Source organism: Anser cygnoides, chromosome Z (genome assembly GCF_040182565.1).
Source record: "Anser cygnoides isolate HZ-2024a breed goose chromosome Z, Taihu_goose_T2T_genome, whole genome shotgun sequence".
NCBI classification, from domain to species: Eukaryota; Metazoa; Chordata; class Aves; order Anseriformes; family Anatidae; genus Anser; species Anser cygnoides.
This window is the reverse complement of record NC_089912.1, coordinates 840,220-864,057: the sequence shown is the minus strand read 5'-3', so window position 1 is coordinate 864,057 and position 23,838 is coordinate 840,220. Positions and strand designations below refer to the sequence as shown.

Here is a 23,838-nt window from a genome sequence, read left to right as displayed (position 1 = left end):
GACCTCAGAGAATGTTTCAGAAAAGAAACGTTCATGTTTCAGGAAAAAAAAGGTAACTGCTGAAGTATTTATGGACGGATGGTGGTAAAAGGACTACCTGAAAGAATTGGTAACCAGCTAGTGGCATGTTATTTCCTTTTTATCAGATAGGATTTCTTTAGAATCATTTTTAACACATGTAGTATAAAACTAATTCCATCTTGAGTTACATTTCTACATGAGTTGCCACATAAATAGAAATGATCTTGTTACTGACACTGCGAAATGAGTTTAAGAACAGTTCTTGCTGAAAAATTTCGCAAGTGCTGGACCTGCTCAAATCTTCTGGTCTAGCTTCCAGGAATTTTTGGTAGATTCACCAGATGATTCAGGTTTTGTTTTTCTTTCCACAGAATGATACCTTTTATAACACTCTGCTTATTTTTCAGACTGGTATGGATGAGTCAGCACTAGACAGTCTAATAGATACACTAGGTGGACTTGAAGAAGATGAGCCTACTAGCCCAGTTTACACTGGTCCAGAAGTTACGGTACTTTCCTTTTTTAATTTTATTTTTTAGAAGATTAATCTCTCAGATATGTCTATAGTTGTTAGCTATTACATTGACCCAGTAATTGTCTCTTTGATCTGCTAAGAGGTAAAATAAAGCTTGAACAGTTGCATTTTAGTGGTTTTCAGTAACACAGAAATGGTGTAATTATGTATATATCACAGTAGGAAGTGGTTAAGTGTCAGCAAAGTTGCTTTTTGAATTGACTTGGCAAGCATGGACTGTAGCAGATTTACAGAAGGCAGTAATGGAGGTGTAGGAGAGCGTTGAAGAACTTAGGAGCTGTCATATCTACTTGCAAAAGAGTAAAACATTAAGAATTCGGGGAAGAACGCATCCTTTTCTGAGCTAGAATGGGAAAGTAACAAAAGGGAGGTTGAGGTTACGTGCTTAATACAGTACTCAGACATAGCTCTACATTAGAAATTAATTTCTATAAACAGGAGTACAAAAACATTGTGTGCATTCTTTTCAAAGGAAGATATTTCTTCAAGATACTTAGAAGAAATGGGAAAACGAGAAGGTAGTCTCCCTCCAAAGTATGTTGAACTGCTGAAGGTTAGTGAATTAATAAAATAAAACAATTCTTTGTCCTTGCTTTCTTTCTTTTTGTATGTTTTTTGTTTCCCATTAATTACAAAAGTAATTATCCTTTTAGAGCAAAGGAGATGGCAAAGATGGAGGCCCACCAAAAGCAGATGAGCATTCTGAAGTAAGACTTTTTATTATTTTGTATTGCAGGGTGAAAATAACCCAATCATCATTGGATTCCTTGGAAAATTAAAGTGTTGCATGTCTTCCAAAAATTCCATGAAGTAGGAGAGGGCTGTGGGCTGCCAGATAACATAGATATTGATAAAACTAATAGAACTGGGCACAAGGTAGTGATGTGTGTTTTTTTCTTTTTCTAAATAAGGAGGTAGGAACTCTAAAGATACTGTTTCTGTCGGTATCAAGTCAAATAAATAAATGCTTATAGAGGTATTTGGCATAATAATAACAAAGGGAGGAAATAGTGGGCATAATAATAACATAGGCAGGAGATAGTAGCTGTGCATACAAGAATCTCTTAGTAATCTTTTTAGTAAAAAGTACTTCAGCTTCTGCACTTAACAAGATTATTCTGTTAGCCAGTTTAATTGGACTGTATGTTCAACATATAAAAATAAAAGCATGTCTGAAAAATGAGTGAACAACTGAGGGAAAATGTTACTTGAGTAACCAGGGAACATATTCAGATTTTAAACTGAGTTTGACAACTTTAATATTTGAGCTTCAATAATCATAACCTAGTTTGCAATTTCTTCTTCAGAAACCAATGACAGATGATGAGCTTGCAGATGCCCTGTCATCTGACTTTACCTGTAGTACTCCTTCTGCTGAGGAAAAGAAGACAAGTCTGACAGAGGTATTGATTCTTTTTTTTTTTTTTTGGCCATGAAAGCTCTTATCGCAATGAAATATTTCCATTATTATCTTACCATTTTACTTGAATTTAAAAGAATGTTGACAGTTTTCCCTTCCTTTTATTTTTGCAAATATGCCTGTAGTTAAATTTGTCTCATTTTGTTCTTATGTAAAAGAAACAGAGTAAGGAAGGAGAAACCATACAAGCGCAAGCAGCAAGCTCAGTCAAGACTTCAGTTCCTCCTGAGAAGAAGAAAAAATCAAAAGAGGTATAGAGGTCTATCTTTTGACCAGTTAACTTCTAATTAAAATTTCACTTTACAAACATGTTATATATGTATGTGTGTCTGATCTTGGAAAGATGCTTGTCATCTTCATTTTCAGATTAAAATCCCGTTTAGCACAGAAGGTATGGGAATAATAGGAAATGTGATTGCTCAAACTGTACAGCATTTTGAAGATCAAATCTTGATGGGTCAGATAATTCTCCTTCTCCATTCCTCTGCAGAGTAACTGTTGTTCTTTTGTCTGGAGACAGTAGAGGAGTAAAATGTGTTTTTGTGAGGTTTTAAAACCTGAACGTGGTTTCATTTTCTTGTATTTTACAAACCATTCATTTTACCACTCTAGAAAGAGTTATACTGCCCCATCCCCAAGGGAAGATGTTTTGATTTGACTGTGCTGAGCATATCACAAAATATACAATATGTCACAATGTGATGTTACAATCAAATGAAGCCAAGTAGAGAAGACCGGTGTTGTGCTTGCTGTTTCCTTCATACACACCATGAAAAATATATGTATATTAAGGTCTGTGTCAATTTAAAGAAATAACAACATGATTCACATATTTTCTTAATGCAGGAAATGAAAGAGGATGCAATGGAAGCTCTTATGGATACTATTGGTGGACCTGAACCTGAACCTGAACCTGAAGATGTTACCACTATTGTAGAAGTGTCAGAGGTATAATCTTTTGTTTTTCTTTTTTTTTTTTTCAACAGCTTTCAGAATCTCCCATGGAATCATAGTTCCTTTTTGTTAGGTACTGTACAAATGTGTAAAATAATGACAAAGCGACTTCCATATCAAAAGCCTAAGGAATGTCTGAGTCTAGTATGATTAGGAAAATAAGAAATTATAAAATCCCAAGTGAATACAAGTAGAATAGAATATAGTAAGACAGTCTGGAGTATTAAAGTATTTCATTTTTTGTTATATAGGCATAAAAACATGCATCTTTCACACTGGGTACAATTTATATTAATCTTTTTTTCCCCGCACATATTTGTGTTTTTGCTTTTTTTTAAATTAACCTTTGTGTTTTTTTTTACGGCGGATGTTCTCCTTTTGCCACTAAATACTATTGCCTTTGTAATTTGGGTGTTGCCTTTTGCTGTGTCTTCTCAGTCTTTTGTTTTTCTTCTACAGTAAGATTTCAACAGTAGCATTATGTTCGCACATTAAACTTTGCCTTTTAATTCAGTTTTTCAGACTCTGCTTGTAACCCTACTAATCTCACTTACATTCTCCTGTCTTCACTTACAACTCAAAGCAGGCAAATGACAAGGAAATAGTAGAAAATCAGTTGCTGCTTTAAAAAAAAAAAAAAGGTATTGGAGTTCAATTTTGACACAAAAATTCATGTTGTGTTGCAGATTTGGTCAGTTTGGGCCTTCAGATGTCTGAGTGAACGCATTGCTTAATGAAGAAGGTTTAAGAAGCACTGATGGAAAAATCCAGAATTACAGCTTGTATAGTCAGAGTGATGTAATCCAGGGAAACCTAAGAACTTTGAACATCCTGAAAAGTCTAAAAGTACTGGCCACGAAGTGACAGTTCTGAGCAGAGCTTTATGGATTAAAAAAAAAAAAGTTTATTTATGGCATTAATTCTTAAGCCATAATTCTTTTACCACAGAAATTTGATAGGAGTAAATTGAGGAATTTGAATATCTTGATGTATGGAATAATTTTATCTTACTAATACTTCTTTAAACATTAGGCTGAGCAATCTTGATAGTGATGTTGAGTGAATTGTAATTTTTCATTTCACTAAATAATATTTTTGTTCTTTCTATTTTTTCAGGCAAAAGCTAAAGAGAAAAAAGAAAAAAAGGCAGGAGAACGTGATGATACAATACCTCCAGAATACAGGCTAACACCGGAGTTGGTATGTTTTTCTAATCTCCATCACTTTGTAAATAGTGCAGCTACCTCTGACACTTTCCTTGGTCACAGACAGGGAAAAAACATGGGGAAAACAAGCAGTAGTAGTATTCAACCAATGGCTTTACCCTCTTGGTCGTTCTTGTGTCTCTAGTTTCATTCGCTTCCTTTGTGAGGAAGATTTGTTCAGGGTTAAGCTAACTGACAGTAGAGCTGAGATGTTTTTCTGTGTAGTTCAGTTTCACTTGCAGAATTGGAAGTTTTTGTGATGGTTGTTAGTATAATTGACAGTAACAAGACTGACATATAAACTTTATCTGGTGGAGCTGTGTGAATGGAGCAGTTTTACCCCTCAGTTAGAGGTTTCACGACTGCCCAACTATAGACATAGAGTTTTAACCCACTGTTTGTACAAGCACGAAAGATTGTCTTTTACATTCAGAGCTTGCTTTTCTACTGGATTAGTTTCTGCTGTTTTACTATAGAGTTTTTCTGCTGCCTAGTGATACTGATAGGAATGAACACTTTTTTTTTCAGTTTCTTGGCCCATTTGTACTGTATTGGCATTAATTTTTTGTTTTGGTGTGTTTTTAAATCTGTTCATCTGATGATGTAACAATTCCATTTGCTTAGGTGAATGCCTGTTACTATGTCACTGATTCCATCTGGTGTCTCTCATTTATATTATTTTGTTACTGATTATGGAGTATGACACCTCTTATAACAATGCAAAAATGTCAGTAATACATACTTTCTTCACTTTTAGGATAAAGATGGAAAACCAATATTGCCAAAGCCTGAAGAAAAACCTAAGGTTAGAAAACTGACAATACTGTAGGAGTGTGAATAGATACCCTGTTTTCTCCCCCCTCTGTCATCACTTCTCTCTGTGCCGTTATGTAAGTCTCTTAATCTGTTTGTGTGTTTACTTCATTGCATAAAACATGCTAATCTGAAGGGTGAAGTGGAAGCTGTTTTTACTGAAATTCACCGACTGTGAATGAAGAGATCATAGAAAAGGATTTAGAGATTACTAAGACATTGCAGAATTATGGAAATGACTGCTAACACAAAGAAAAGCTGTATCAAAGGGTTTGTTTAGGGTAACCTGTAGATGTACATTGAAGCTGTTGAAGGACAGAGAGAGAGTTGAGGCAGGAAAGTCTGTTTTCTTGACAGTTAACCATCAGATGTAAAGTAATACAATTGGAAAGAAGGAAAAAAAATATTGCAGTCATTTTCCTAATCACAGGGAACAACTTGGATTTCATAAGAATAATCTCCATTGTGGCCTAAAACGTGCAAAATAGATTGAACAGATTAAAAGAAAAGCTTAAAGGTTACTAGAAAGTACACAGGAAGAAAGCAAAAAAAAAAATAGGAAAAGAAAAGGCACTGAAAAGAAAAGAAATGAAATACTGTGACTTAAGGAGTGCTGCCAAAATATCTGGGCTAGAATTGGAAAAGTACAGTTAGCTAAAATGAGTGTGAAGGTCAGGACCAATCTGACTGAGAATGTAACAGTGCGTTTGTAACAGAAATGTGTTATTCAGGCTTGAAGTACGGAGGAATGCAAAGGTGGTGACAAAAAGACTTTGTCTCTATAAATTTGCGTCTGTCACATCATAGACATTCAGCAGTCTGAGTAGTTGATGTTTGACAGCTGCGCAGAGGACCACCTGCCAAACATCGTAAGGAAAAAAAAGAGCAGCTATGCGTTGAGGGAACCGGATACTAATGTTAGGAGACAAGTCCTCTTGTTTCACAGGGAGCATAAGACAAAAGATGTCCAGAAAGAAAAGTTACAAAAGAGCATGGTAGGAGTTAAAGGAGGTTGGTTGATAGTTTGACTGAGGTTCAGAGCCAAAGCAAAACAGGAGGTAAGCTCAGAATCATGAGGTCTTATGGCAAAAGAATGAAGGGGTTAGCAGAAGAATAAATATTCCTTTGCTCTTCTACCCCTATCAGTCTGGGACACAAATATCACTGAGTATTTGATCTGTAAGTGAATGACAGAAGTATCTATCTTGTGCTATTGTTTTCTGTGCTATCTCACTATTTATAATTTGAAGAAGGCAGTTCTCAGCAAGTTGTTTGCCAGTATTTCTATGATGTCATCGGTAATGTAGATCTGTGAAACTAAAAGCAGAAAAAATAATAAAAATGTCACTAGCTGACAAATCTTCAATCGCTTACTATCTCTTTCTCAATTCCATAGGAATGCAAAGTTCTTATTCCTTCTTGATTTCAGCTGGAGCTTCTAGTAATTTGGGTCTCTATTTTGCATGCCCTTAAGCACATATAGTGGGATTACTTTTGTAAGAAAAGTTCCATCTAAGGGAACTGTACTCATACTGGGGGAAAAAAGGAGAATCAGAACCTGATCCTGCTGCTTTCCTGTACCTATAAAATTTATACTTGAAGTGTTGTAACAACATGATGTTGTTATAGTAAATATTAGCCAGTAAACATTATTATTCTTTTTTTTTCTAATTAGGAGGTTACATTTTCATTTTCAGTAGCCCAGTAAACAGTATTGAACATAATATTCTCTAAATCTTGAATAATCTCTACATTATATTGGCTTTTAATAACAAAGCAACTGACTCATTCTGGAAAAAAAAAAAGATATATATAATATATATATATTTAGTTCTGTGCTCTGTGAAATTCATGTTGTTGGATGTGACTGTGAAGGGTTATTTTAGCGCAGGCTACAAAAGTTCGTTTGCTTTCCTAAAAGTTGAAGTATAATTCTTGGAAAAATACATTAAAAATAGACAGCGAGTCACCCATAACACATATGTCCTTTTTTGCAGCCTTTGAGTGAATCTGACCTTGTTGATGAATTTTCAAAAGACTTTGCCTGCCCTGCACAGCCTGCAGAACAATCCAAACCAATGAAGGCCAGCAGCACATCCAAAGTATGTCTCTCTAGTTCACATACAATCCTGACTCTGACAGCTTTTTTACAGCTGGATAATGCTACTGTTCATTCAAGAAAATATATTTTGTTTTCTTTCCCGTTGCTTTCAGTGCATTATAAGAACTCTGCTTGCAATTTAGTTCTTAATAGAATGATAACTATCTTTAAATTCATTTTTCATTATTTTGTACTGTAATTAAAACAAACCAAAAAAAAACAGGTATATATGGGGTTTCTGAGCATATTCAGTAAAATGCAGTGCAACTGTTATGTTTCAGAAATCGTCAGCTCCTGAGTCTGCAAAGACTACAAAGGATGAAGTAGTCCCTCGTGCCACAGCCTGCACTGTGCAGTCTTCAGCTCCAGCATCTGTGTCATCAGTGAGTAGTTAGTCTCAGCAGGAGCTAAAGGAAAACTCAGTGCTTCGTTTATGCAACGGTACAGCATATTGTCAAGACGGTTATTTCAGGATTACGTACTCTTCCTCAGTAGAGTTGAGTCATGAAGGATGGGTGCTTTCAAAAATACAATAGAATCATAGAACAATAGAATGGTTTGGGTTGGAAGGGAGCTGACAGAGCACCCAGTTCCAACCCCCTGCCATGGGAAGGGAAACCTCCCACCAAACCAGGTTGCCCAAAACCCCATCCAGCCTTGTCTTGGGCACATGGGGCATCCACAGCTTCTCTGGGCAGCCTGGGTCAGGGCCTCACCACACTCAGAGTCAATAATTTCTTCCTTATACCTAATCTAAACCTACCCTCTTTCAGTTTATCACTCCCTGATAAAGAATCCCTCTTTCTTGCCTTTTCTATAGCCCCCTTTTAGGTACCAGAAGGCTAACTATAAGGTCTCTCTGGATTCTTTTTTTCTCCAGGCTGACCAACCCCAACTATCTTAGCCTGTCTTTGTAGGAGAGGTGCTCCAGCCCTTAATCATCCTCATGGCCTCCTCTGGACTCGTTCTAATACTTCTGTGCCCTCCTTGTGCTGGGGCCCAGAGCTGAACGCAAGGCTCCAGGTGGGGTCTCACGAGAGCAGAGCAAAGGGGGACAATCCCCTCCCTCGCCCTGCTGGCCATGCTGCTGTTGGTGCAACCTAGGGTATGGTTGGCTTTCTGAGCTGCAGGCACACATTGCTGGCTCATGGTGAGCTTCTCATCAACCAACACCCTCAGGTCCTTCTCCTCAGGGCTGCTCTCGATCCATCCTCTGCCCAGCCTGTATTTGTGCTTGGGATTGCCTCAGCCCAGATGCAGGACCTTGCACGTGGTCTTGTTGAATCCCATGAGTTTCACACAAGCCCACCTCCCTGGCTTGTCAAGGTTCTCCTGGATGACATCCCTTCCCTCCAGCGTGTTGACAGTGCCACACACACACATTAAGTCTGTAAACTTTATGAGGGTCTCCGACAAAGTTGTTAAGTAGTGCTACTCCCAATACTGACCCCTCAGGAACACCACTCATCACTGGTCTCCAGCCGTACATTGAACCATTGACCGCAACTTGAGTGTGTCCATCCAGCCAATTCCTTCCCCACTGAGTGGTCCATCCATCAAATCCATGTCTCTCCAACTGAGAGATGAGGATATTGTGCAGGACAATGCCAAATGCTTTGCACAAGTCCAGGTAGATGATGTCACTTGCTTTTCCCCTATCCACCAATTATGTAACCCCGTCGTAGAAGGCCACCGCTTTGTCAGGCACGATCTGCCTTTAGTGAAGCCACATTGACTATCATCCCTCACCTCCTTATTGTCCATGTGCCTTAGCAGAGTTTCCAGGAGGATTTGCTCCATGATCTTGCTTGGCTCAGAGATGAGTCTGACTGCCCTGTAGTTCCATGGGTCTTCTTCTTTCCCTTTTTAAAAAATGGGGGTTATGTTTCCCCTCTTCCATTCACTGGGAACTTCACTGGACTGCCACGATTTCTCAGATATGATGGACAGTGCCTTAGCAGCTACGTCTGCCAGTTCCTCAGGTCCCATTGACTTGTGCACCTTCAGGTTCCTTAGATGGTCTCGAACTTGATCTTTTCCTACAGTGGGCAGTTCTTCGTTCTCTCAGTCCCTGCCTTTGCCTTGGCTGTGTGACTGGAGCTCTTGCCAGTGAAGACTGAGGGGAAAAAAGTCATTGAGTACCTCAGCTTTCTCCATATCACGGGTAACCATGTCTCCTGTTCCCTTCAGCAGAGGGCTCACTTTTTCCCCTTGTTTTCCTTTTATCACTGATGTACCTACAGAAGCCTTTCTGGCACTTGATGTCCCTTTCCAGATTTAATTCTGTCAGTGCTTTAGCTTTCCTAACCTGATTCCCAGCTATTTGGACAGTGTGTCTGGATCCCTCCCAGGCTACATGTCCTTTCTTCCACCCTCCGTAGGTCTCCTTTTTCTGCTTGAGTTTGGCCAGGAGCTCCTTGTTCATCTATGGAGGCATCCTGGCATTGTTGCCTGACTTCTTCTGTGTCGGGATGCATCGCTCCTGAGCTTGGAGGAGGTGAATATCCTTGAATATCAAACAGCTTTCTTGGGCGGGCCCCTCTGTCCTCCAAGACTTCTCCCATGGTACTCTACTGAGCAGATCCCTGACAAGGGGATTAAAATCTGGACAAAAAATTGACCCTTTAGAACATTTTAGCTGTCAGTGGATCTCTGGAAAGAAGAACTCTATTTACAGAGGAGACACTGATCAGTGTTCCTTTACACAGAATCATAGAATCGTTAAGGTTGGAAAAGACCTCCAAGATCATCTGGTCCAACCATCCTCCTACCACCAATATCACCCACTGAACCATGTTCCAAAGCACCAGGTCCAGCCTTTCCTTAAACACCCCCCGGGGATGGTGACTCTGCCACTTCCCTGGGCAACCCATCCCGTTCCAATGCCTGACTACTCTTCCTGAGAAGTGATGACTTTACACTGATGCATAATGTAACTTTTTAGATAAGTTTCAAAATTTTTAGTACTTGAATAAATTAAGACACTTAATTGAAATCTGAATCAGGAATGAAAACTAGAACTAGCTGCTACTGAGCAGCTACCAAGCCACACCACAGTAGTCTCAAAAGACACGGTAAGTATACAGCACATACATATTTGAGATATAAAAACAGTAGAAAAAGTGGAAACATTAAACTGAACACAAAAAAAAAAATAACAGAGGTCATTCCCTGCTTAATGGAGCTGTTTCTAATGTTATTCCTCAGGGAAAAAATGATGTGACATTTATGAGTTACAAGACTTCTCAGCCAGACATTTACAGAATACAATTCTAACCTAAAACATGCAATTTTTAATTATTAAAAAGGAATGCCAGAAAAACTGCTTAAAGCATGTTTAAGACAAATGCAGACAAAGCAGATACTGAGAAAGCTGGGCATTAAGCACAATTTAACAAGCCTACCAGCATTCTGTCCTTCAAAGCTTTACATATCAAATCAAAGCACTGATAATAATTCTTATTTTTTGTTATCCCTAACTTGCCATTAGAAAACAGAAAAGTGACATCAGAATAACTTTTCTAAACTAATTTATTTATTTTTTTGTCTTTCCTCTACCAACATCTTCAGAATCCGCATCCTTATCTTTTCTAGCTGATTTGGTCATTGATGGTATGGTAGCCAAGTTTTAGCTCTCAGAAGAATATGGGAAAGTGTGATAACTTGAATATAGTACAGCATTTCTGAGGGCAGGCAAGTGTCGAAGCTAGCCAGAGGACTTACAGACCAGCGAAGCAGGATGGAAATTAAGAATTTTCTTGCAGTTTCAAAGCCAGGAGGCAGAAGAATTTCTTCATAGAGTTGGACTGCAAAGTAGGCATGGGAATCAGAGAAACTCTTAATTCCTTCTCTAATGGTACTAGTATGTTTCAACAACTTGTCCTAGACTCTGAAAACCCTGAAACAAAATAATGACGGTATTAAAAGATCAGGATTTATATTTATCAACAGGGATGTTTGGAGAAGCCGATTAACAGAGTATATCTTAAAACCCAGAACACTGCTATTAGTCTTCATTTTAATAAAGTTAATCATGTGTACAAATAAAATGATCTAATACAATCTCTAATACAATAAATTGAATAGAGGCATAAAAATCCAATAGTTCAAAGACTAAATTCATGCTCTTGTACTAAATCCAGTGATTGAGTTATAAACACCTTGAACTCAGCAGGTCCCATGTATGTGGACACAACTGGGAAGGGAAGCATTATAGATTTTTAGTTTACTTATCAGATTTTATCTCTAGTAATGCGTGGCTGTCAGTTGTAGTGCATAAACAAGTTTCTTCATCTGCAGCTGAATTCCAGGCTAAGAATTATATTTTACTGTATTGATACTCTTGTAGGTTGGTCATGTGACAGATGAAGCACTGGAAGCCTTGTCCAGTAGCCTAGCAAAGAAGAAGCCTGATCCAGAAGAAGCGAAACCTGCTGTAGACAAAGTTAAGGTAGAAAATAATCAGATCTCAAAAATACCCTGTTGATGTACTTATCTTCAGCATTACTGATTACCTATTTCCACAGGCTAAAGAAGTTGGATATAACATTGTCACTTTTTAAAAACAAAATTTACTGGTGAAACCAGTTGTATTCTATTTAGGAAATACTAGTAGGATTTGAATAGTGAGTACATTTTCTTAATCTTTGTGCCCATAACAGTACTCTACTACATTATCTTCCCTCAGCTTCTGGAAACCAAATTTGCTTAGCATCCTACTGCTGAAACAATACAGAATTAACACACACATCAGAGCTAGTGTGTAATTTAGTCTATTTTCAACAGGGAACATGTTTATGATAAGTTCTTTAAATTAAGAATAGCATATAAAACTTGTTTTTTGTCACTGGTCTTGTTATTTTAACGTGGAGGCTAAAGTACATCACAGGAATATGCATACTCTGTGTAAGGGAATGCTGTTTGTAGCCACAATCTAATATTTTTTATTTTTTTTATTTTTTACTCAAATTATTGAGTGTAGCCACAAAGAAAGGACTTTATAGTATGCTGGAACTGTGTCAGTAAGAAGTTCTCAAAGTTAGCTTCACTACGTTTTCTTTTTTTTTTTTTTTTTACTGATCATCTTCCAATGTAACTTGTATGGGGAGGAGTCCTTTATGGATCTGGCTACTGCATTCTTTGCTTAGGCTTCCTTTGAATGCCAATCCAGGTAGCTGTTGAATGCAGTTGAAATAAAATCAAGAATTATGGCTCAGAGGTACACTGCTATTTTGCCATTGGCCCGTGCTTGTCTTTACTCTGTTGGTCTTCATTGTAATAGGTGGATCTAGTCCCACCAAATGCAGGAAGAAACACAAAGAGAAATGAAGCCTTTTTCAAGAAGGCTCTCTGAATTTCCGTGAATTTTTTTCATTCGGCAGTGGCACTGAATTAGATTAATTGGAATCAGTAGAATGAAGACACTGAAAGCTTGCTTATGCGTTTCTGTTGTGATGTGGTTATTTGGTTTTTATTCGTACTATTTTTATTTTGCCTTAAAAGGAGAAAAACAAGCAGGAAGAACACAAAAAACTGGGGGAAGATGAAGAAACAATTCCTCCAGAGTACAGATTAACAGATGCAAAAGTAATTTATTTACTATGCTCTTTTAGTCTTTAAACACCTTTCATTCTTCAGTGTACATGCTTGAAACTGGAACTCTCTCGTTTTGAAATGTTTGTTTACTTCAGGCATTTTTATGGTGTATAAAAATGGTGTTTTGTAGTTCCTGAATATCTGACATCTTTCATTAGATGCCTACATAGGCACAGAAATGGTTCAAATGCAAGTACCTACGTATGAGTAATTTTGTCTGAGATTAGTTCACTGAGTCTTTCATTATTTTTTTGTGCTGTAGAATTTGATAAATTGTGATTAGTTAAAGCTGCTCTTTAGAAAATAAAAAGGCAAACCAACAAGCTTCAAGTCGGTATTTTTACAGACATCACCATATAACTCACTTGACATAAATGGGTTGCTTAGTTATAGCCAGGACTTGCACAACGCCTGCCATAGATGCCAATGTGAAAAGACATGGCCTTCCTGGACTCCCGTGTCCAGCAATATTGCTATAAACCTGGAAGGTGGGGTTTTTACTTAATTCTGCTACTTCCATGGCAGTTGAAGCACAAAATAGGGAAGCTCAGAATCCAACACACTGCATCGCTTTTAAGCGGTCGTTATGTTTTTAAGTTACAGGAGCTTGTTTTTTTTTTTTTTTAAATGACACTTTGGATAACAGTAGAAAATGCTAGAGGTTACTGGTTAGATCATTTCTTATTCCTTGTATATAGTGTTATCTGTCATTAAGTCAGTTCTCTCAGAGTTCTCATATTGTATGGTCATTTAAGGACTACTTGGATTAATGCAAGAGGATTTTTCTTTTCTAGGATAAAGATGGAAAACCACTGCCACTAAAACCTGAAAAAGAGTTCCAGGTAAAAAAAAAAAAAGTGAATATAGATGTATTTGGAATGCTTCATTCATTAGTTTTAAAATGGGGATATACTGTTACCTGATGACATTTTTTTTTCTCTTTTCAATGATAGCCGATGAGTGAAAATGATTTGTTAGAGGGTTTGACGAAAGGTTTTTCCTGTTCTCCAGCACAATCTGCACCACTACCTGCACCAAGTGTAAAAAAGGTGAGTATATTTGTTTTCTGAAAATGTTCTATCTTCATGTAATTTCAGTAACCCTGAGGTTTTTGAGTTTCCCTTAAATTTTACATAAATTTTCTTGAATAAATATATTTTTTAATTTTGTTGCAGTGAAATAATAGGACAGAGAGCAGGACTGTAATAATAGTTTAAAAAAAAAACCAAAAAACAAAAAACAACACACCTAGGTAAATAAGCTGTCATATCTTTCTACCAGTTGCTTGCCTATGTAGTGCTTGAACTTTTAAAAATGTTACTTAGAGATGTAGATGGTCTTGGTGAAATCTTAGTTCCTCTGAAGTTCTACAAAACTTGCCTTCAACTTAGCTATGCCAGGGTTTGACTCAGTAGTTGAGATGCAAGACTGAACACGAACAAACTGAGATGCAAAACACCTGCACTGTGCTTCTCAGGAAGGAGTTTCAATCTGAAAAAAGTTGAGCTTCAAAGTAAAATAAAGTCCTTGAAATAAACTGTTCAGGCATTGCATTTCAAATGCATGGAATTTGATAAATATTTTTCCTCTTAGTCCTCTCTATTAGTAACAATGCTGTGTCTTGTTTCAGAAAACCAAGGAGGGTAAAAAGCCTGACGATTCCTCAGATGTTATCTCTGCTGCTACAGTTTCCTCAGTGCACTCAGCAGCTTCTCTACCTTCCACATCAGTAAGCAGCATTTTCTCTAGATACTTATTTCAAAGAAAGGAAAAATTGAAGGGAGTGTGATTAGGACAGTTGCACAAATATAGATTGTTGTAAAGTTAAATGATTTATTGTAAATACTGGTTATTGAGGGGAAAGAAGATGTTTCCTCTGGAGAAAAAAAGTTTGAGGTTTTATTGATACTTCATCTTCAACAGAATGTGAAGACTGTTCTGTCCATTTCGTCTTAATATCGCTTAATGTTGTATTTCAGGCTGCTTTTGAAAACCCCTTGCCTGCACTTGGAAAAGGAGGTGCCCAATCCCGTGCTGATTCCTCCAGAATTACAGAGGACATTAGCGGATTTGTGCATTTCATTTCTATGGGTAGATGCAGATAGTTAGCTATGTGCAAGTGGTTTCATTTTTAGGCTTGGGCTTTTAAGTGAGCCACATCATTCTTTTTTTAGTTAGATAATAACAACATTGCAAATAATAATAGAGTAGTCGTCATCATAGTGGCGAAGTCATCTTTTAAGCCTGAAAATAAAGGAATTCAAGGTCAATGAAGGCACAAGCAGTTCTATGGCCTCCTCTTAATACCATTTTTATTTAGTTCCATTGAGCAGTAATGTTGCATGGCTGTACTTTTTTCCATCTTGATTTGTGCAATGAGAGCTCCCTCTAGTGTTTTGAAAAGGAAATTTAAAGCTCCTCCCACCTGCGACAGTAAAGATTTTTCTCAGCAGTGTTTGAACAAAAGTGCTGTGAATTAGCAAAAGACCATATATATTGTGAAGATAAAATGTTAATAAGTTTTAATTCAGATTTACACTTTCTTAGCAACTAATCTGCAGTGATAATGATGTTTGCAAAATGAATAACAGCTACAAAAAAAAACCCACAGTATTTTAACTGTTCTCATTAGTTCTGTTTTGTAACAAAACAAAGCCATTCAAATCAATTCTGTAACCCCTACTTCAAATTATGTTCTCTGTAGGTCTAAATATTCAGATATCTTTTGTTATTACTACATTGCAATTAGAAAGGAAGAGCTGACAATTGTTCGCTGAAGTTGTTGGTTCATTAGTTAGTATTTATATTAGTTTGCAAAAATATTTTTACAGCAGATTTGCTTTCACAAACGTATTTATACTTTATTAGGGAGGAAAAGAGATGGATGAAGCCTTGGATCTCCTGTCTGATTCCTTGGGACAGAGAGAACCTGACCCTGATGAGAACAAACCAGTTGTGGATAAAGTAAAGGTAACAAAAAACATTCTGAAATTTTGCTGGCTGAAAACAGTTGAGATATTTACCTTATTTATTAAAGATTTTTAATAATATAGAATATTGAAATACTTCTTATATACTCATATGGGTACATGGCTTGTGATTTTCAGATGCAGGAGGGAGGTTACTAGAAAAAAAACACACTGATGTTGTCATGTAGACAAATTAACCATTTTTTGTGTTTTTTTGTGATTTTTGTGAAAAATGTTGAATTGTACACTTCAGACATTTGGAGGTAATTGCTGAAATATTACAGGAAATTTGCAGTAATTTGACTTCAGTGCCTTTTATTGTCATTATTCAAGTTTATTCTCTGACATTTGTTTCTAAAATAATTTTGTGGCTTTCTTTTTGTCAAACTTAATTGACTTTTATAACCCAACATGCATCAAGTTCATCAATGGACATGTTCATTTAATCAGTTTTGTTTTTCTGCTTGCTTGTTTCTGATTGATTTGACTTCATTTGGTCTCCATTCCGTCTTTCTTCGTATAATTGTGTAAAAGCCTTTCTGCTAATAAGGAAATCACATGCATCTCTGCGTAATAATGACAGTTACAGTAAACTGTAAACTGAAATACTTAAAGGGTTGTTAGTGGGGTAAAATCACCATATGCTGCCCATGAATAAATTTAGGATGGAAATTAGGAGGTTTCTAATCTAAGATGAGGCCCCAGTGTGGTGATGATTGGCTGCCTAATGAAGGTTACAGTCTGGTTAGTGTTGTCCCTTGTCATAGGAAGGCGGTGAGTGCTTGATATTTGAGACTTCTGCGACTCCTGTGCCTCAGCGGTAACGGAGATGTAAAAGCTCAGCTTTCATGTGTTTTTTTTTTTTTTAAGGCATAGAAAATGTTCATACCAGATTGCATTTTTTCAGAAACAAAGAAGAGTTCCTTAATATGTCTGCATTTACAAATACAAAAAATATTCTTCAACCCTATGCTTAAAAACCTATTTGCATCTAAACCAGCTGTTTTATTCAGCATGGTATACTTGACAGAGCTCGAAGAATTATAGATGGAAAAATAAGCTTAGTGGAACTGCTTCCAACCTTGATGTGTTTTTTTGGAGCTTGTGGTGTCGTGTCTTGTAGTTATGTTGTATTTGAAAATGACTCTGGCTCCTAAGCCTGATATGAAACATAGGCCAGGTGTCGTGTGGGCAAGTGCTCTGGGTTATGCTATAAAGGTACGGAGATGCATGGCTCAGGTATTACAAGAACACAAGCTTTGTTTTAAAACCTCGGTGCATGGCTGAGATTCTGTCTGATAGTACAGATTGACTCCTTGTAGTCACATTCTTGTAGAGCAGACCCTGAAATGGAGGTGCACTATGCACAGCGTATCCATCTGGTCAGAAGAGGTTATTGTCCCACTATGTTTAGTGTTGGTGCTGCCTCACCTTGAGTATTGTGTGGGCTCCACAGTATGAAAAGGATGTTAAGGTACTGGAAAACATCCTGTGGAGGGCAGCAAAGCTGGTAAAAACGTACGGAAAGCATTTGCTGTTAAGAAAGGCCAGAGACACTTGGTTTGTCTGGAGCAAGGAAGGCCAAGAGGCAATCTTGTTGCACTCTGCAACGTCTTGAGCAGGGGAAGCGCAGAGGGAGGTGCCCATCTCTGCTCCCTGATGGGAATGGCAAAGAGCTGCGCCAGCAGGGGGTTCAGACCAGACATCAGGAAAAATTTATTTACTGTGGTCAGGCACTGGAACAGGCTTCCTAGAGAGGTCATTGCTGCCCCGTGCCTGTCAGTGTTCAAGAGGTGTTTAGGCAATTACCTCATTAATATGCTTTAACTTTCGGCTAGCCCTGAAGTGCTCAGGCAGTTGGGCTTGATCTTTGAAGGTCCCTTCCAACTTAACTATTATGTTCTATTCTGAAATTTGACATAACTGTTTTCTTATGTTAGGATGCTGCTGCATATATACATGTTTAACTTGCTAAATGCCATCACCTGTTGAGAGCTAGTAATCTTAAAACTTTCAGGCATGAAACACACTTCATGGTGAAATGAACGTATGGGTCTTTTTTCCAGTGGTTTTGAAATTTTAAATTCAAAAAAGGCAGCTGTCCTCATAAATTTTAACAATGAACACTCCAACTTACTGCTTTCTAATGTTTCTGACATTCATCAGACTAATTGGGCAAATACCATATTTGTCAAACTGTTAAATGATGCACAATATAGAACTACCTATGCGTTAAGTATACAATTGCATATTAAAACCTCAAAATAGCAACAAAAGAGCTAAGTATTAAAGTTGTTTAAAATTAAATGCTTTCAGGAAAAGTCTAAATCTGAACACAGAGACAAACTTGGAGAAAGAGATGATACTATCCCACCTGACTACCGAGAACTTCTGGAGTCAGGTGACCAGGTAAGGAAAAACTCTATTAATTTTTAATTAATTACCTCACTGCAACACTAGGAATTTGTGCATATGTGCCAGTCTTTCTGTGGAATTAGAGGGAGAACAGCGAAACTGGGTAAGGGAGTAAGTGTGTGTGCTATATTTATTAAGGTTCAACACACAAATATTCTGTTCTTAGAGAAGCTGTATATATCCGTGCATGCATTTGATTTAAAAAAAAAAAGGCAAACAAAAACAACCTAAGGTGTGTATGTCTTGTTTTTTTTTTTTTTAACTTTTTAGAATTGGACACTGAACAGATTAGTCATTTTAACCACCTAATAGCAGTCAACATGATGGAGATATGGCAGTACAGGTTTCGGTTATACTGTCTCATTTTCTTAGGTGTTCCAGAAAACTAGGTAAACAAAAAAAGGGTGTCACCCTTTAAGAAGCTTGGTTTATATTCTCCCACAAACAGGAGCTACTTGCAAACTATAGTTAAAAGTGCCTATTCCTTCCAAGCAGCGTCATGTTTAAGGATGAAGAATATATACAAGTATAACCTTCATGGTATATACCTGAAGCCCTGTGGAACTAACATTCACTGTAATGAGTGACCACTCTGACAGTGATTCGGTCATTTCTAGATCAAGAAACTACTTTTCCAGTAGTCTACAAAGTCAGACAAAATTACACACATAATGAAGTAACGGAGCATGAAAATATGTTGTGAACTGGCTTGAACACACAGCTTAAGTAATAAAGAAATGAGTATGGAATGGTTCAACTTTCATGGTGATCTGAAAACTCCCTATTTAATATGTGTAAAAGCACATTATATGTCATAAAACTAATCTGACCAGATCAAAATGAGAATAAAATCTTTATTATTTCCAAGGGTAAACCTGTAAAGCCAACTCCAAAGGATGCTTTGAAACACAAAGAACAAAAGGTAAAATTTGTTCTCCTTTTGTTTTGTGTTAGTTTGTTGTATGCTCTGATCTTTTTTTTTCTTAAGCAGTGTCAATTCGAGGCTTTAAGTTTGCATTATTGCAAACTCGCATAAATGCCATTGAATGCAGTAGGTAATAGTAAAACTTTTTTACCTACTCAAGTAGGTAATAGTAATTTTTTTTACCTACCTAAAAATAGGTGTACACAGTAAAACTTTTCTTAAAAGTAACTATCCGTAATAAATGGGCAACTATGCTATTAATGCTAATGTCCAATATTCAAAGCAATTGTGTAGTTTGGAAACCTCCAATATAGATGTCTCTGTTCTGACATATGTTTAGAGCTAAGATATATAGATATTTAAATAAAAGGATAATTAAGCCAGTCTTAAATGCCTGAAACATTAATTCAGCTGTCAGAAAGTAGTGCATATTGTATGACTTCAGAATTAACATTATTGCAGAAGCCTACAGATGAGTCTGCAGCTATCGATGCTCTATCAGGTGACTTTGATACTTGTGCAAATGCTCCTGCCACACCACAGCACTCAAAGGTAGGACATTTTCTGCTAATAACTTGCAAAATAAATAGTTTTCCACTACTTAGTAAAAGTTTTATTTGCTGTAGCTCAGTTTAGGTTTAGAGGGATCCTCTTTGGAATGTGCTGTCAAAATTTAATGATTATCTTAGTATTATAAAGGAAGTTTGATGTGTCTTCCTGAGTACTAAAGGAAGAAGGCAGGCTAGTGGTATTTGGTGTCCTTTAGAGAAGTAAGACAAGCTTGGAGAAGTGATTTAAGCAGAGAATTCTGATTAACATGTTTTGTATAGATTCAGGTGTCAGAAAAAAGATGTAGAGAAATCTGTGTTTAATAAGGCATGCACTATCTAGCAATGGTTGTAGGCTGGAAATGAGAAACAGTTCAAGATGGCTTTCAGAGAAATACTAGGATTAGAAAAGAGTTTTAGGTATGTTAGGGAAAATTGTAGCACCAACAAGAAAGATGAAGGAATGGACTGAAGAGGTTTTGTAATGAGAAATGTAGTATTTGTCATAGAATCATCTTAAATACCTGTCAGACTTTTCCCAGGGAAGTGCTGTAAATGTTAAGCCTATATGAAGTTGAGGTAGCAGTGGTAGCTGCATGAATTTGGAGGTCTGCCAACATAAGGATGGTACTATAGTTGATAGAGATGAGTGAGAAAGGATGGTTGTGCTGGAAAAGACTATGACGGAGACTGAGATTTGTTTGATAAGAAGCAAGACTGTGAGGCTCATTTTCTGCTTGCTCTCCATCATCCTTAACCTGGTATTTGCTACTTTTGCTACTTTTTTTTTTTTTTTTGCTACTTTTGCTACTTGCTGGTATTTGCTATTTGCATTTGGAGATGACTTGAATGGCTGTGAGACTTCCACTGTGCCTGTTGTCACAGGGGAGGAATCTACAGTTATTTTACAAGACTCCTTGGTAGGGGTGTCTTCTGGGGCAATTGGTGGGACGTTGGAGCTGAAGTCCTGGACTCCTTGTTTTCCACAAGTGCTCGAACTGTAGTTAAGAACCAGTAACCACCTCTTTTTAGCCATTTGTTCTCTTACATTGTATGTGACATGTTCTATCCTAGGCGCTGGTCCCTCACCTCCCGGCAGAGGGAATGGTGACATTTTGTACCCAGATGGTTAAACGAGCTGCAGTTATCTCTAATCTGCTACTAACCTCTGCCTCTCCATCCCTGCCTTTTCCCTGCAGTAGTGACTTGCCTGCTTCCTGCAAGCAAAAAGAAAAAATAAAATAAAAAATAAAATAAAATCACAAGACAAATAAAGCTTGAATTTAATATAACTTTGAGCAAGCCAGTCTATTAGTAGTGAAACACTAAATCTGTTGGACAGACAGAGCCGTGGAAACATAACCAGTTCCCAAGTGAAATTCTGCATTAGCATCCTAAGCTTACACTAGTTACTAGTGTACCTACTTACTGAGAGTGTATTATAAGTTTGCTCATACTTAAAATGTTGCTTATAATCATCTGTGCTTCTGTGCTTGAGTTTGTTTCCTCAGGGTGGGATTAAGGGGAGGAAGAAGCCTTGAAATGAAAAGTTCAAATCAGATTTAACTCCTGGGAGAAAGTAGCTGTTTCTAAATATCTCTCCTGATCACTGCAGAGTGGCAAAAGTTTGCATAGCCATCCAGTCCCCATAGAAGAATGTATTTTTTTTATCTTCTGGTTGGCGGGGATTCCAGCCTTCCCCCGGGTGCCCACGTATTACAAAGAATGTAACTAAAGGGCTTACTACAAGTGTTGAAGTGTTGCTGCCTAGGAGTATTTGAGGACTAGAAGAAATCGGTTTGTTCGTATCAACTCCCCCGCAATGTGTTCTGTTAACCTTCTCCTCGAGAGGGGGAGGAATTCCCAAGAGTTCACCTTGACACTGAATCCTGAGACAGCTTATTGAGGACTAACTCCCAGATCCCCCATGGGAAGGTGGTTCTGAAAGGCAATGGAGTCCAGGAAGGATCGACCTTTTTCGAGAACGAAGTAAAATACACAGGAACTGGCCGTCCCAGTGTGCCAATAGTTGAGCCAGCAGGGGAGAAGACCAGCCTGGCTGAACAGAGCTTCTTAACGAGCTCAGGAAGAAAAAAGAGTTTGTGGACCCTGAAAGAAGGGGCAGGCAACTTAGGAGAGTTGTAGAGCTGTCGCTAAGTTGTGCAGGGAGACAAACAGAAGAACTAAAGCTCACCTAGAATTCAGGTTGGCTACTGCAGTAAAAGACAGCCAAAATGCTTTTATAAATATGTTACCAGCAAAAGGAAGACTGAGTAGAATCCCCATCCTTTGTTGGATGTGAGGGGAAACATAGTGATGAAAGGTGAAGAAAAGGATAAGGTAATTGATGCCTTTTTTGCCTCAGTCTTTATTAGAAAGGCCAATGATTCTCAGGGTACCAACCCTGGGAGTTGGAAGGTTGTGATGGGGAGTGAGATGGAGACCCTGTAATCCCCTGGGAAACTGCAAGGTACCTCCTACACGTTCTGTCTGAGCAATCCTAAGTACATGGGGCTGGGTGGGATTCACCCAAGGGTACTGAAGGAGATGGTTGAAGTACGCACCAAGTCACTTTCAATAATTCACCAGCAGCTCTGGCTAGCGAGGGAGGCCCCAGCGGACTGGAGGCTGGCAGACGTGCCTCCAGGCGACAGGAAGGGCTGGAAGGACTTTCCAGGGAATTACGGGCCTGTCAGTCTGACGTCGGTATCAGGGCAGGTTACGGAGCAGGTGATCCTGAGTGCTGTGACACGGCACCTGCGGGACAGTATTCAACAAGGATCCAAATTCCGGTTTCATGTAGATTAAGACAGTAGTTGTATGTACGCATCTTGTATCCATACATTAAAAATAATGTGTTATGACAAATGTCCGAGTAGGAGTCATCAATTATCTGATCTGTTTGTAACTGTAATTATTTTTTTCTTTGGAGTGTAGGACAAAAGTGGAAAGGAAACCATCACCACTAAACCAGCACCTAAGGATGAAAGAAAACCCAAGGATCCTAAAACGGTAGAAATATATTAAAATATGAACAGTCAGTGTTAACATACACTATAATTGTGAAAGACAAACATGAAATTTAGATTTATATGATGTAATAGCACTCTGGGGAGAATTATGAGCACTATGTCCAATTTGAGACATTTATGTAAGCATGCACGTAAGACAGAAGCACCTGTCTATTTCAAGGGAGATTTTGGATAAATGGGGCCTAAAACCATCATTATTTTGAACTGAATACGTTCTTGTACAGTGGGATCAGTGTATGTTCCACAGAATGCTTATTCCCGTATTTGCTATCTAAAACTCGGACTTCACTATAACTGCCTCTGGATCCCTGTCACTTCTCTCATTTATCTCTTTATTCTACAGTGGTTTCTCACCTCTTTCCATTTCTTCATCTTTTTGATTTGTAAAACCCAGTGTTCTGCACTCAGCACAAGAGGTGCTCCCTGTGTATATAATGAGCATAAACGTAAAATGCTAATACTGGAGTATCTTGTCAATTTCAAATAACAGAATTCTGAAAGTTATTAGAATGTATTCTTTCAACTACATGTCCTTTACTCAAGTTCTTATAATTTATTTTAAAAAACGAATGAAATTAAAGCTTACATATATTTGTAATTACACAGAATGAATCTATGGGAAAAGGAAAGCAGTTGTTTCTATATTTAAAAAAAAAAAAGGGGGGGGATTTAGGTAAGGCTGAAACTTTTTACATCAAGTTGTTCTTTCATAGAGTATGTGCACATAGATGTCTGAATCAGATGGTAACATCTATCCTGGAAATTTTGTTTTATAAACTGTAAGTGATGGGATTTTTGTTTACTGTGGACTGGCCATTACTTACTTTTGTGTAGTATCCGAAGTGTCTTAAAGTTTTCAGTTTAAAATTGGAAGGTCTTTAACTCCTCTTCAGAAGGATATGTTGTTTTTTTTTAAGGTTCTTCGTAGTGACTGGATTACTTAAATGCATAAAAAGAAGTTGAGAAATAGGGAATGAAGAGGTCAGCCATGGATCTTGTTATTTGAAATAAAACGACAGAGGAAAAACGAATATATACCATAGAAGTTACAAATACTCTTTTTGAACCATCTGTATTTCAAATGCAGATTGTATTTACAGCTGAACTATAATTTCTGATGATATCTGTCACTGTTTTATTTCAGATTTTAGCTTAGTTTAGTTTCTTACTATCTCTTACTTCTCTTGCTCTTCTGTAGGCAAAGGGACGGTCCTCCAGCAGCAAATCTGAGAAGCAGAAAACAAGCTAAACGTTAACGTTACTGGGTGAGATTTCTTCTTATCTGTTCTCTGAGCTACCATAAAG

At 37.6% G+C, this 23,838-nt stretch overlaps 1 protein-coding gene across 11 annotated transcripts in view; it reads left to right on the top strand.

Annotated features, from left to right (window-relative positions):
• CAST (calpastatin) overlaps positions 1-23,838 on the top strand; it is a 65,767-nt gene that overhangs the window by 39,631 nt on the left and 2,298 nt on the right. For 6 of the 11 annotated variants that reach the window (XM_066989133.1, XM_048054729.2, XM_048054731.2 and 3 more), the window contains 21 exons: positions 429-530; positions 1,029-1,109; positions 1,210-1,263; positions 1,864-1,959; positions 2,135-2,227; positions 2,823-2,924; positions 4,047-4,130; positions 4,893-4,940; positions 6,946-7,050; positions 7,331-7,432; positions 11,398-11,499; positions 12,552-12,635; positions 13,439-13,486; positions 13,598-13,693; positions 14,275-14,373; positions 15,513-15,614; positions 17,930-18,022; positions 18,897-18,950; positions 19,416-19,505; positions 22,434-22,513; positions 23,732-23,798. In XM_066989133.1, the coding sequence (XP_066845234.1) occupies positions 429-530; positions 1,029-1,109; positions 1,210-1,263; positions 1,864-1,959; positions 2,135-2,227; positions 2,823-2,924; positions 4,047-4,130; positions 4,893-4,940; positions 6,946-7,050; positions 7,331-7,432; positions 11,398-11,499; positions 12,552-12,635; positions 13,439-13,486; positions 13,598-13,693; positions 14,275-14,373; positions 15,513-15,614; positions 17,930-18,022; positions 18,897-18,950; positions 19,416-19,505; positions 22,434-22,513; positions 23,732-23,789 (1,773 nt within the window). In that variant the 3' untranslated portion in view covers positions 23,790-23,798. The remainder of the gene's footprint in view (positions 1-428; positions 531-1,028; positions 1,110-1,209; positions 1,264-1,863; positions 1,960-2,134; positions 2,228-2,822; positions 2,925-4,046; positions 4,131-4,892; positions 4,941-6,945; positions 7,051-7,330; positions 7,433-11,397; positions 11,500-12,551; positions 12,636-13,438; positions 13,487-13,597; positions 13,694-14,274; positions 14,374-15,512; positions 15,615-17,929; positions 18,023-18,896; positions 18,951-19,415; positions 19,506-22,433; positions 22,514-23,731; positions 23,799-23,838) is intronic. The other 5 variants (XM_048054730.2, XM_048054732.2, XM_048054733.2 and 2 more) reach the window with 5 other exon arrangements.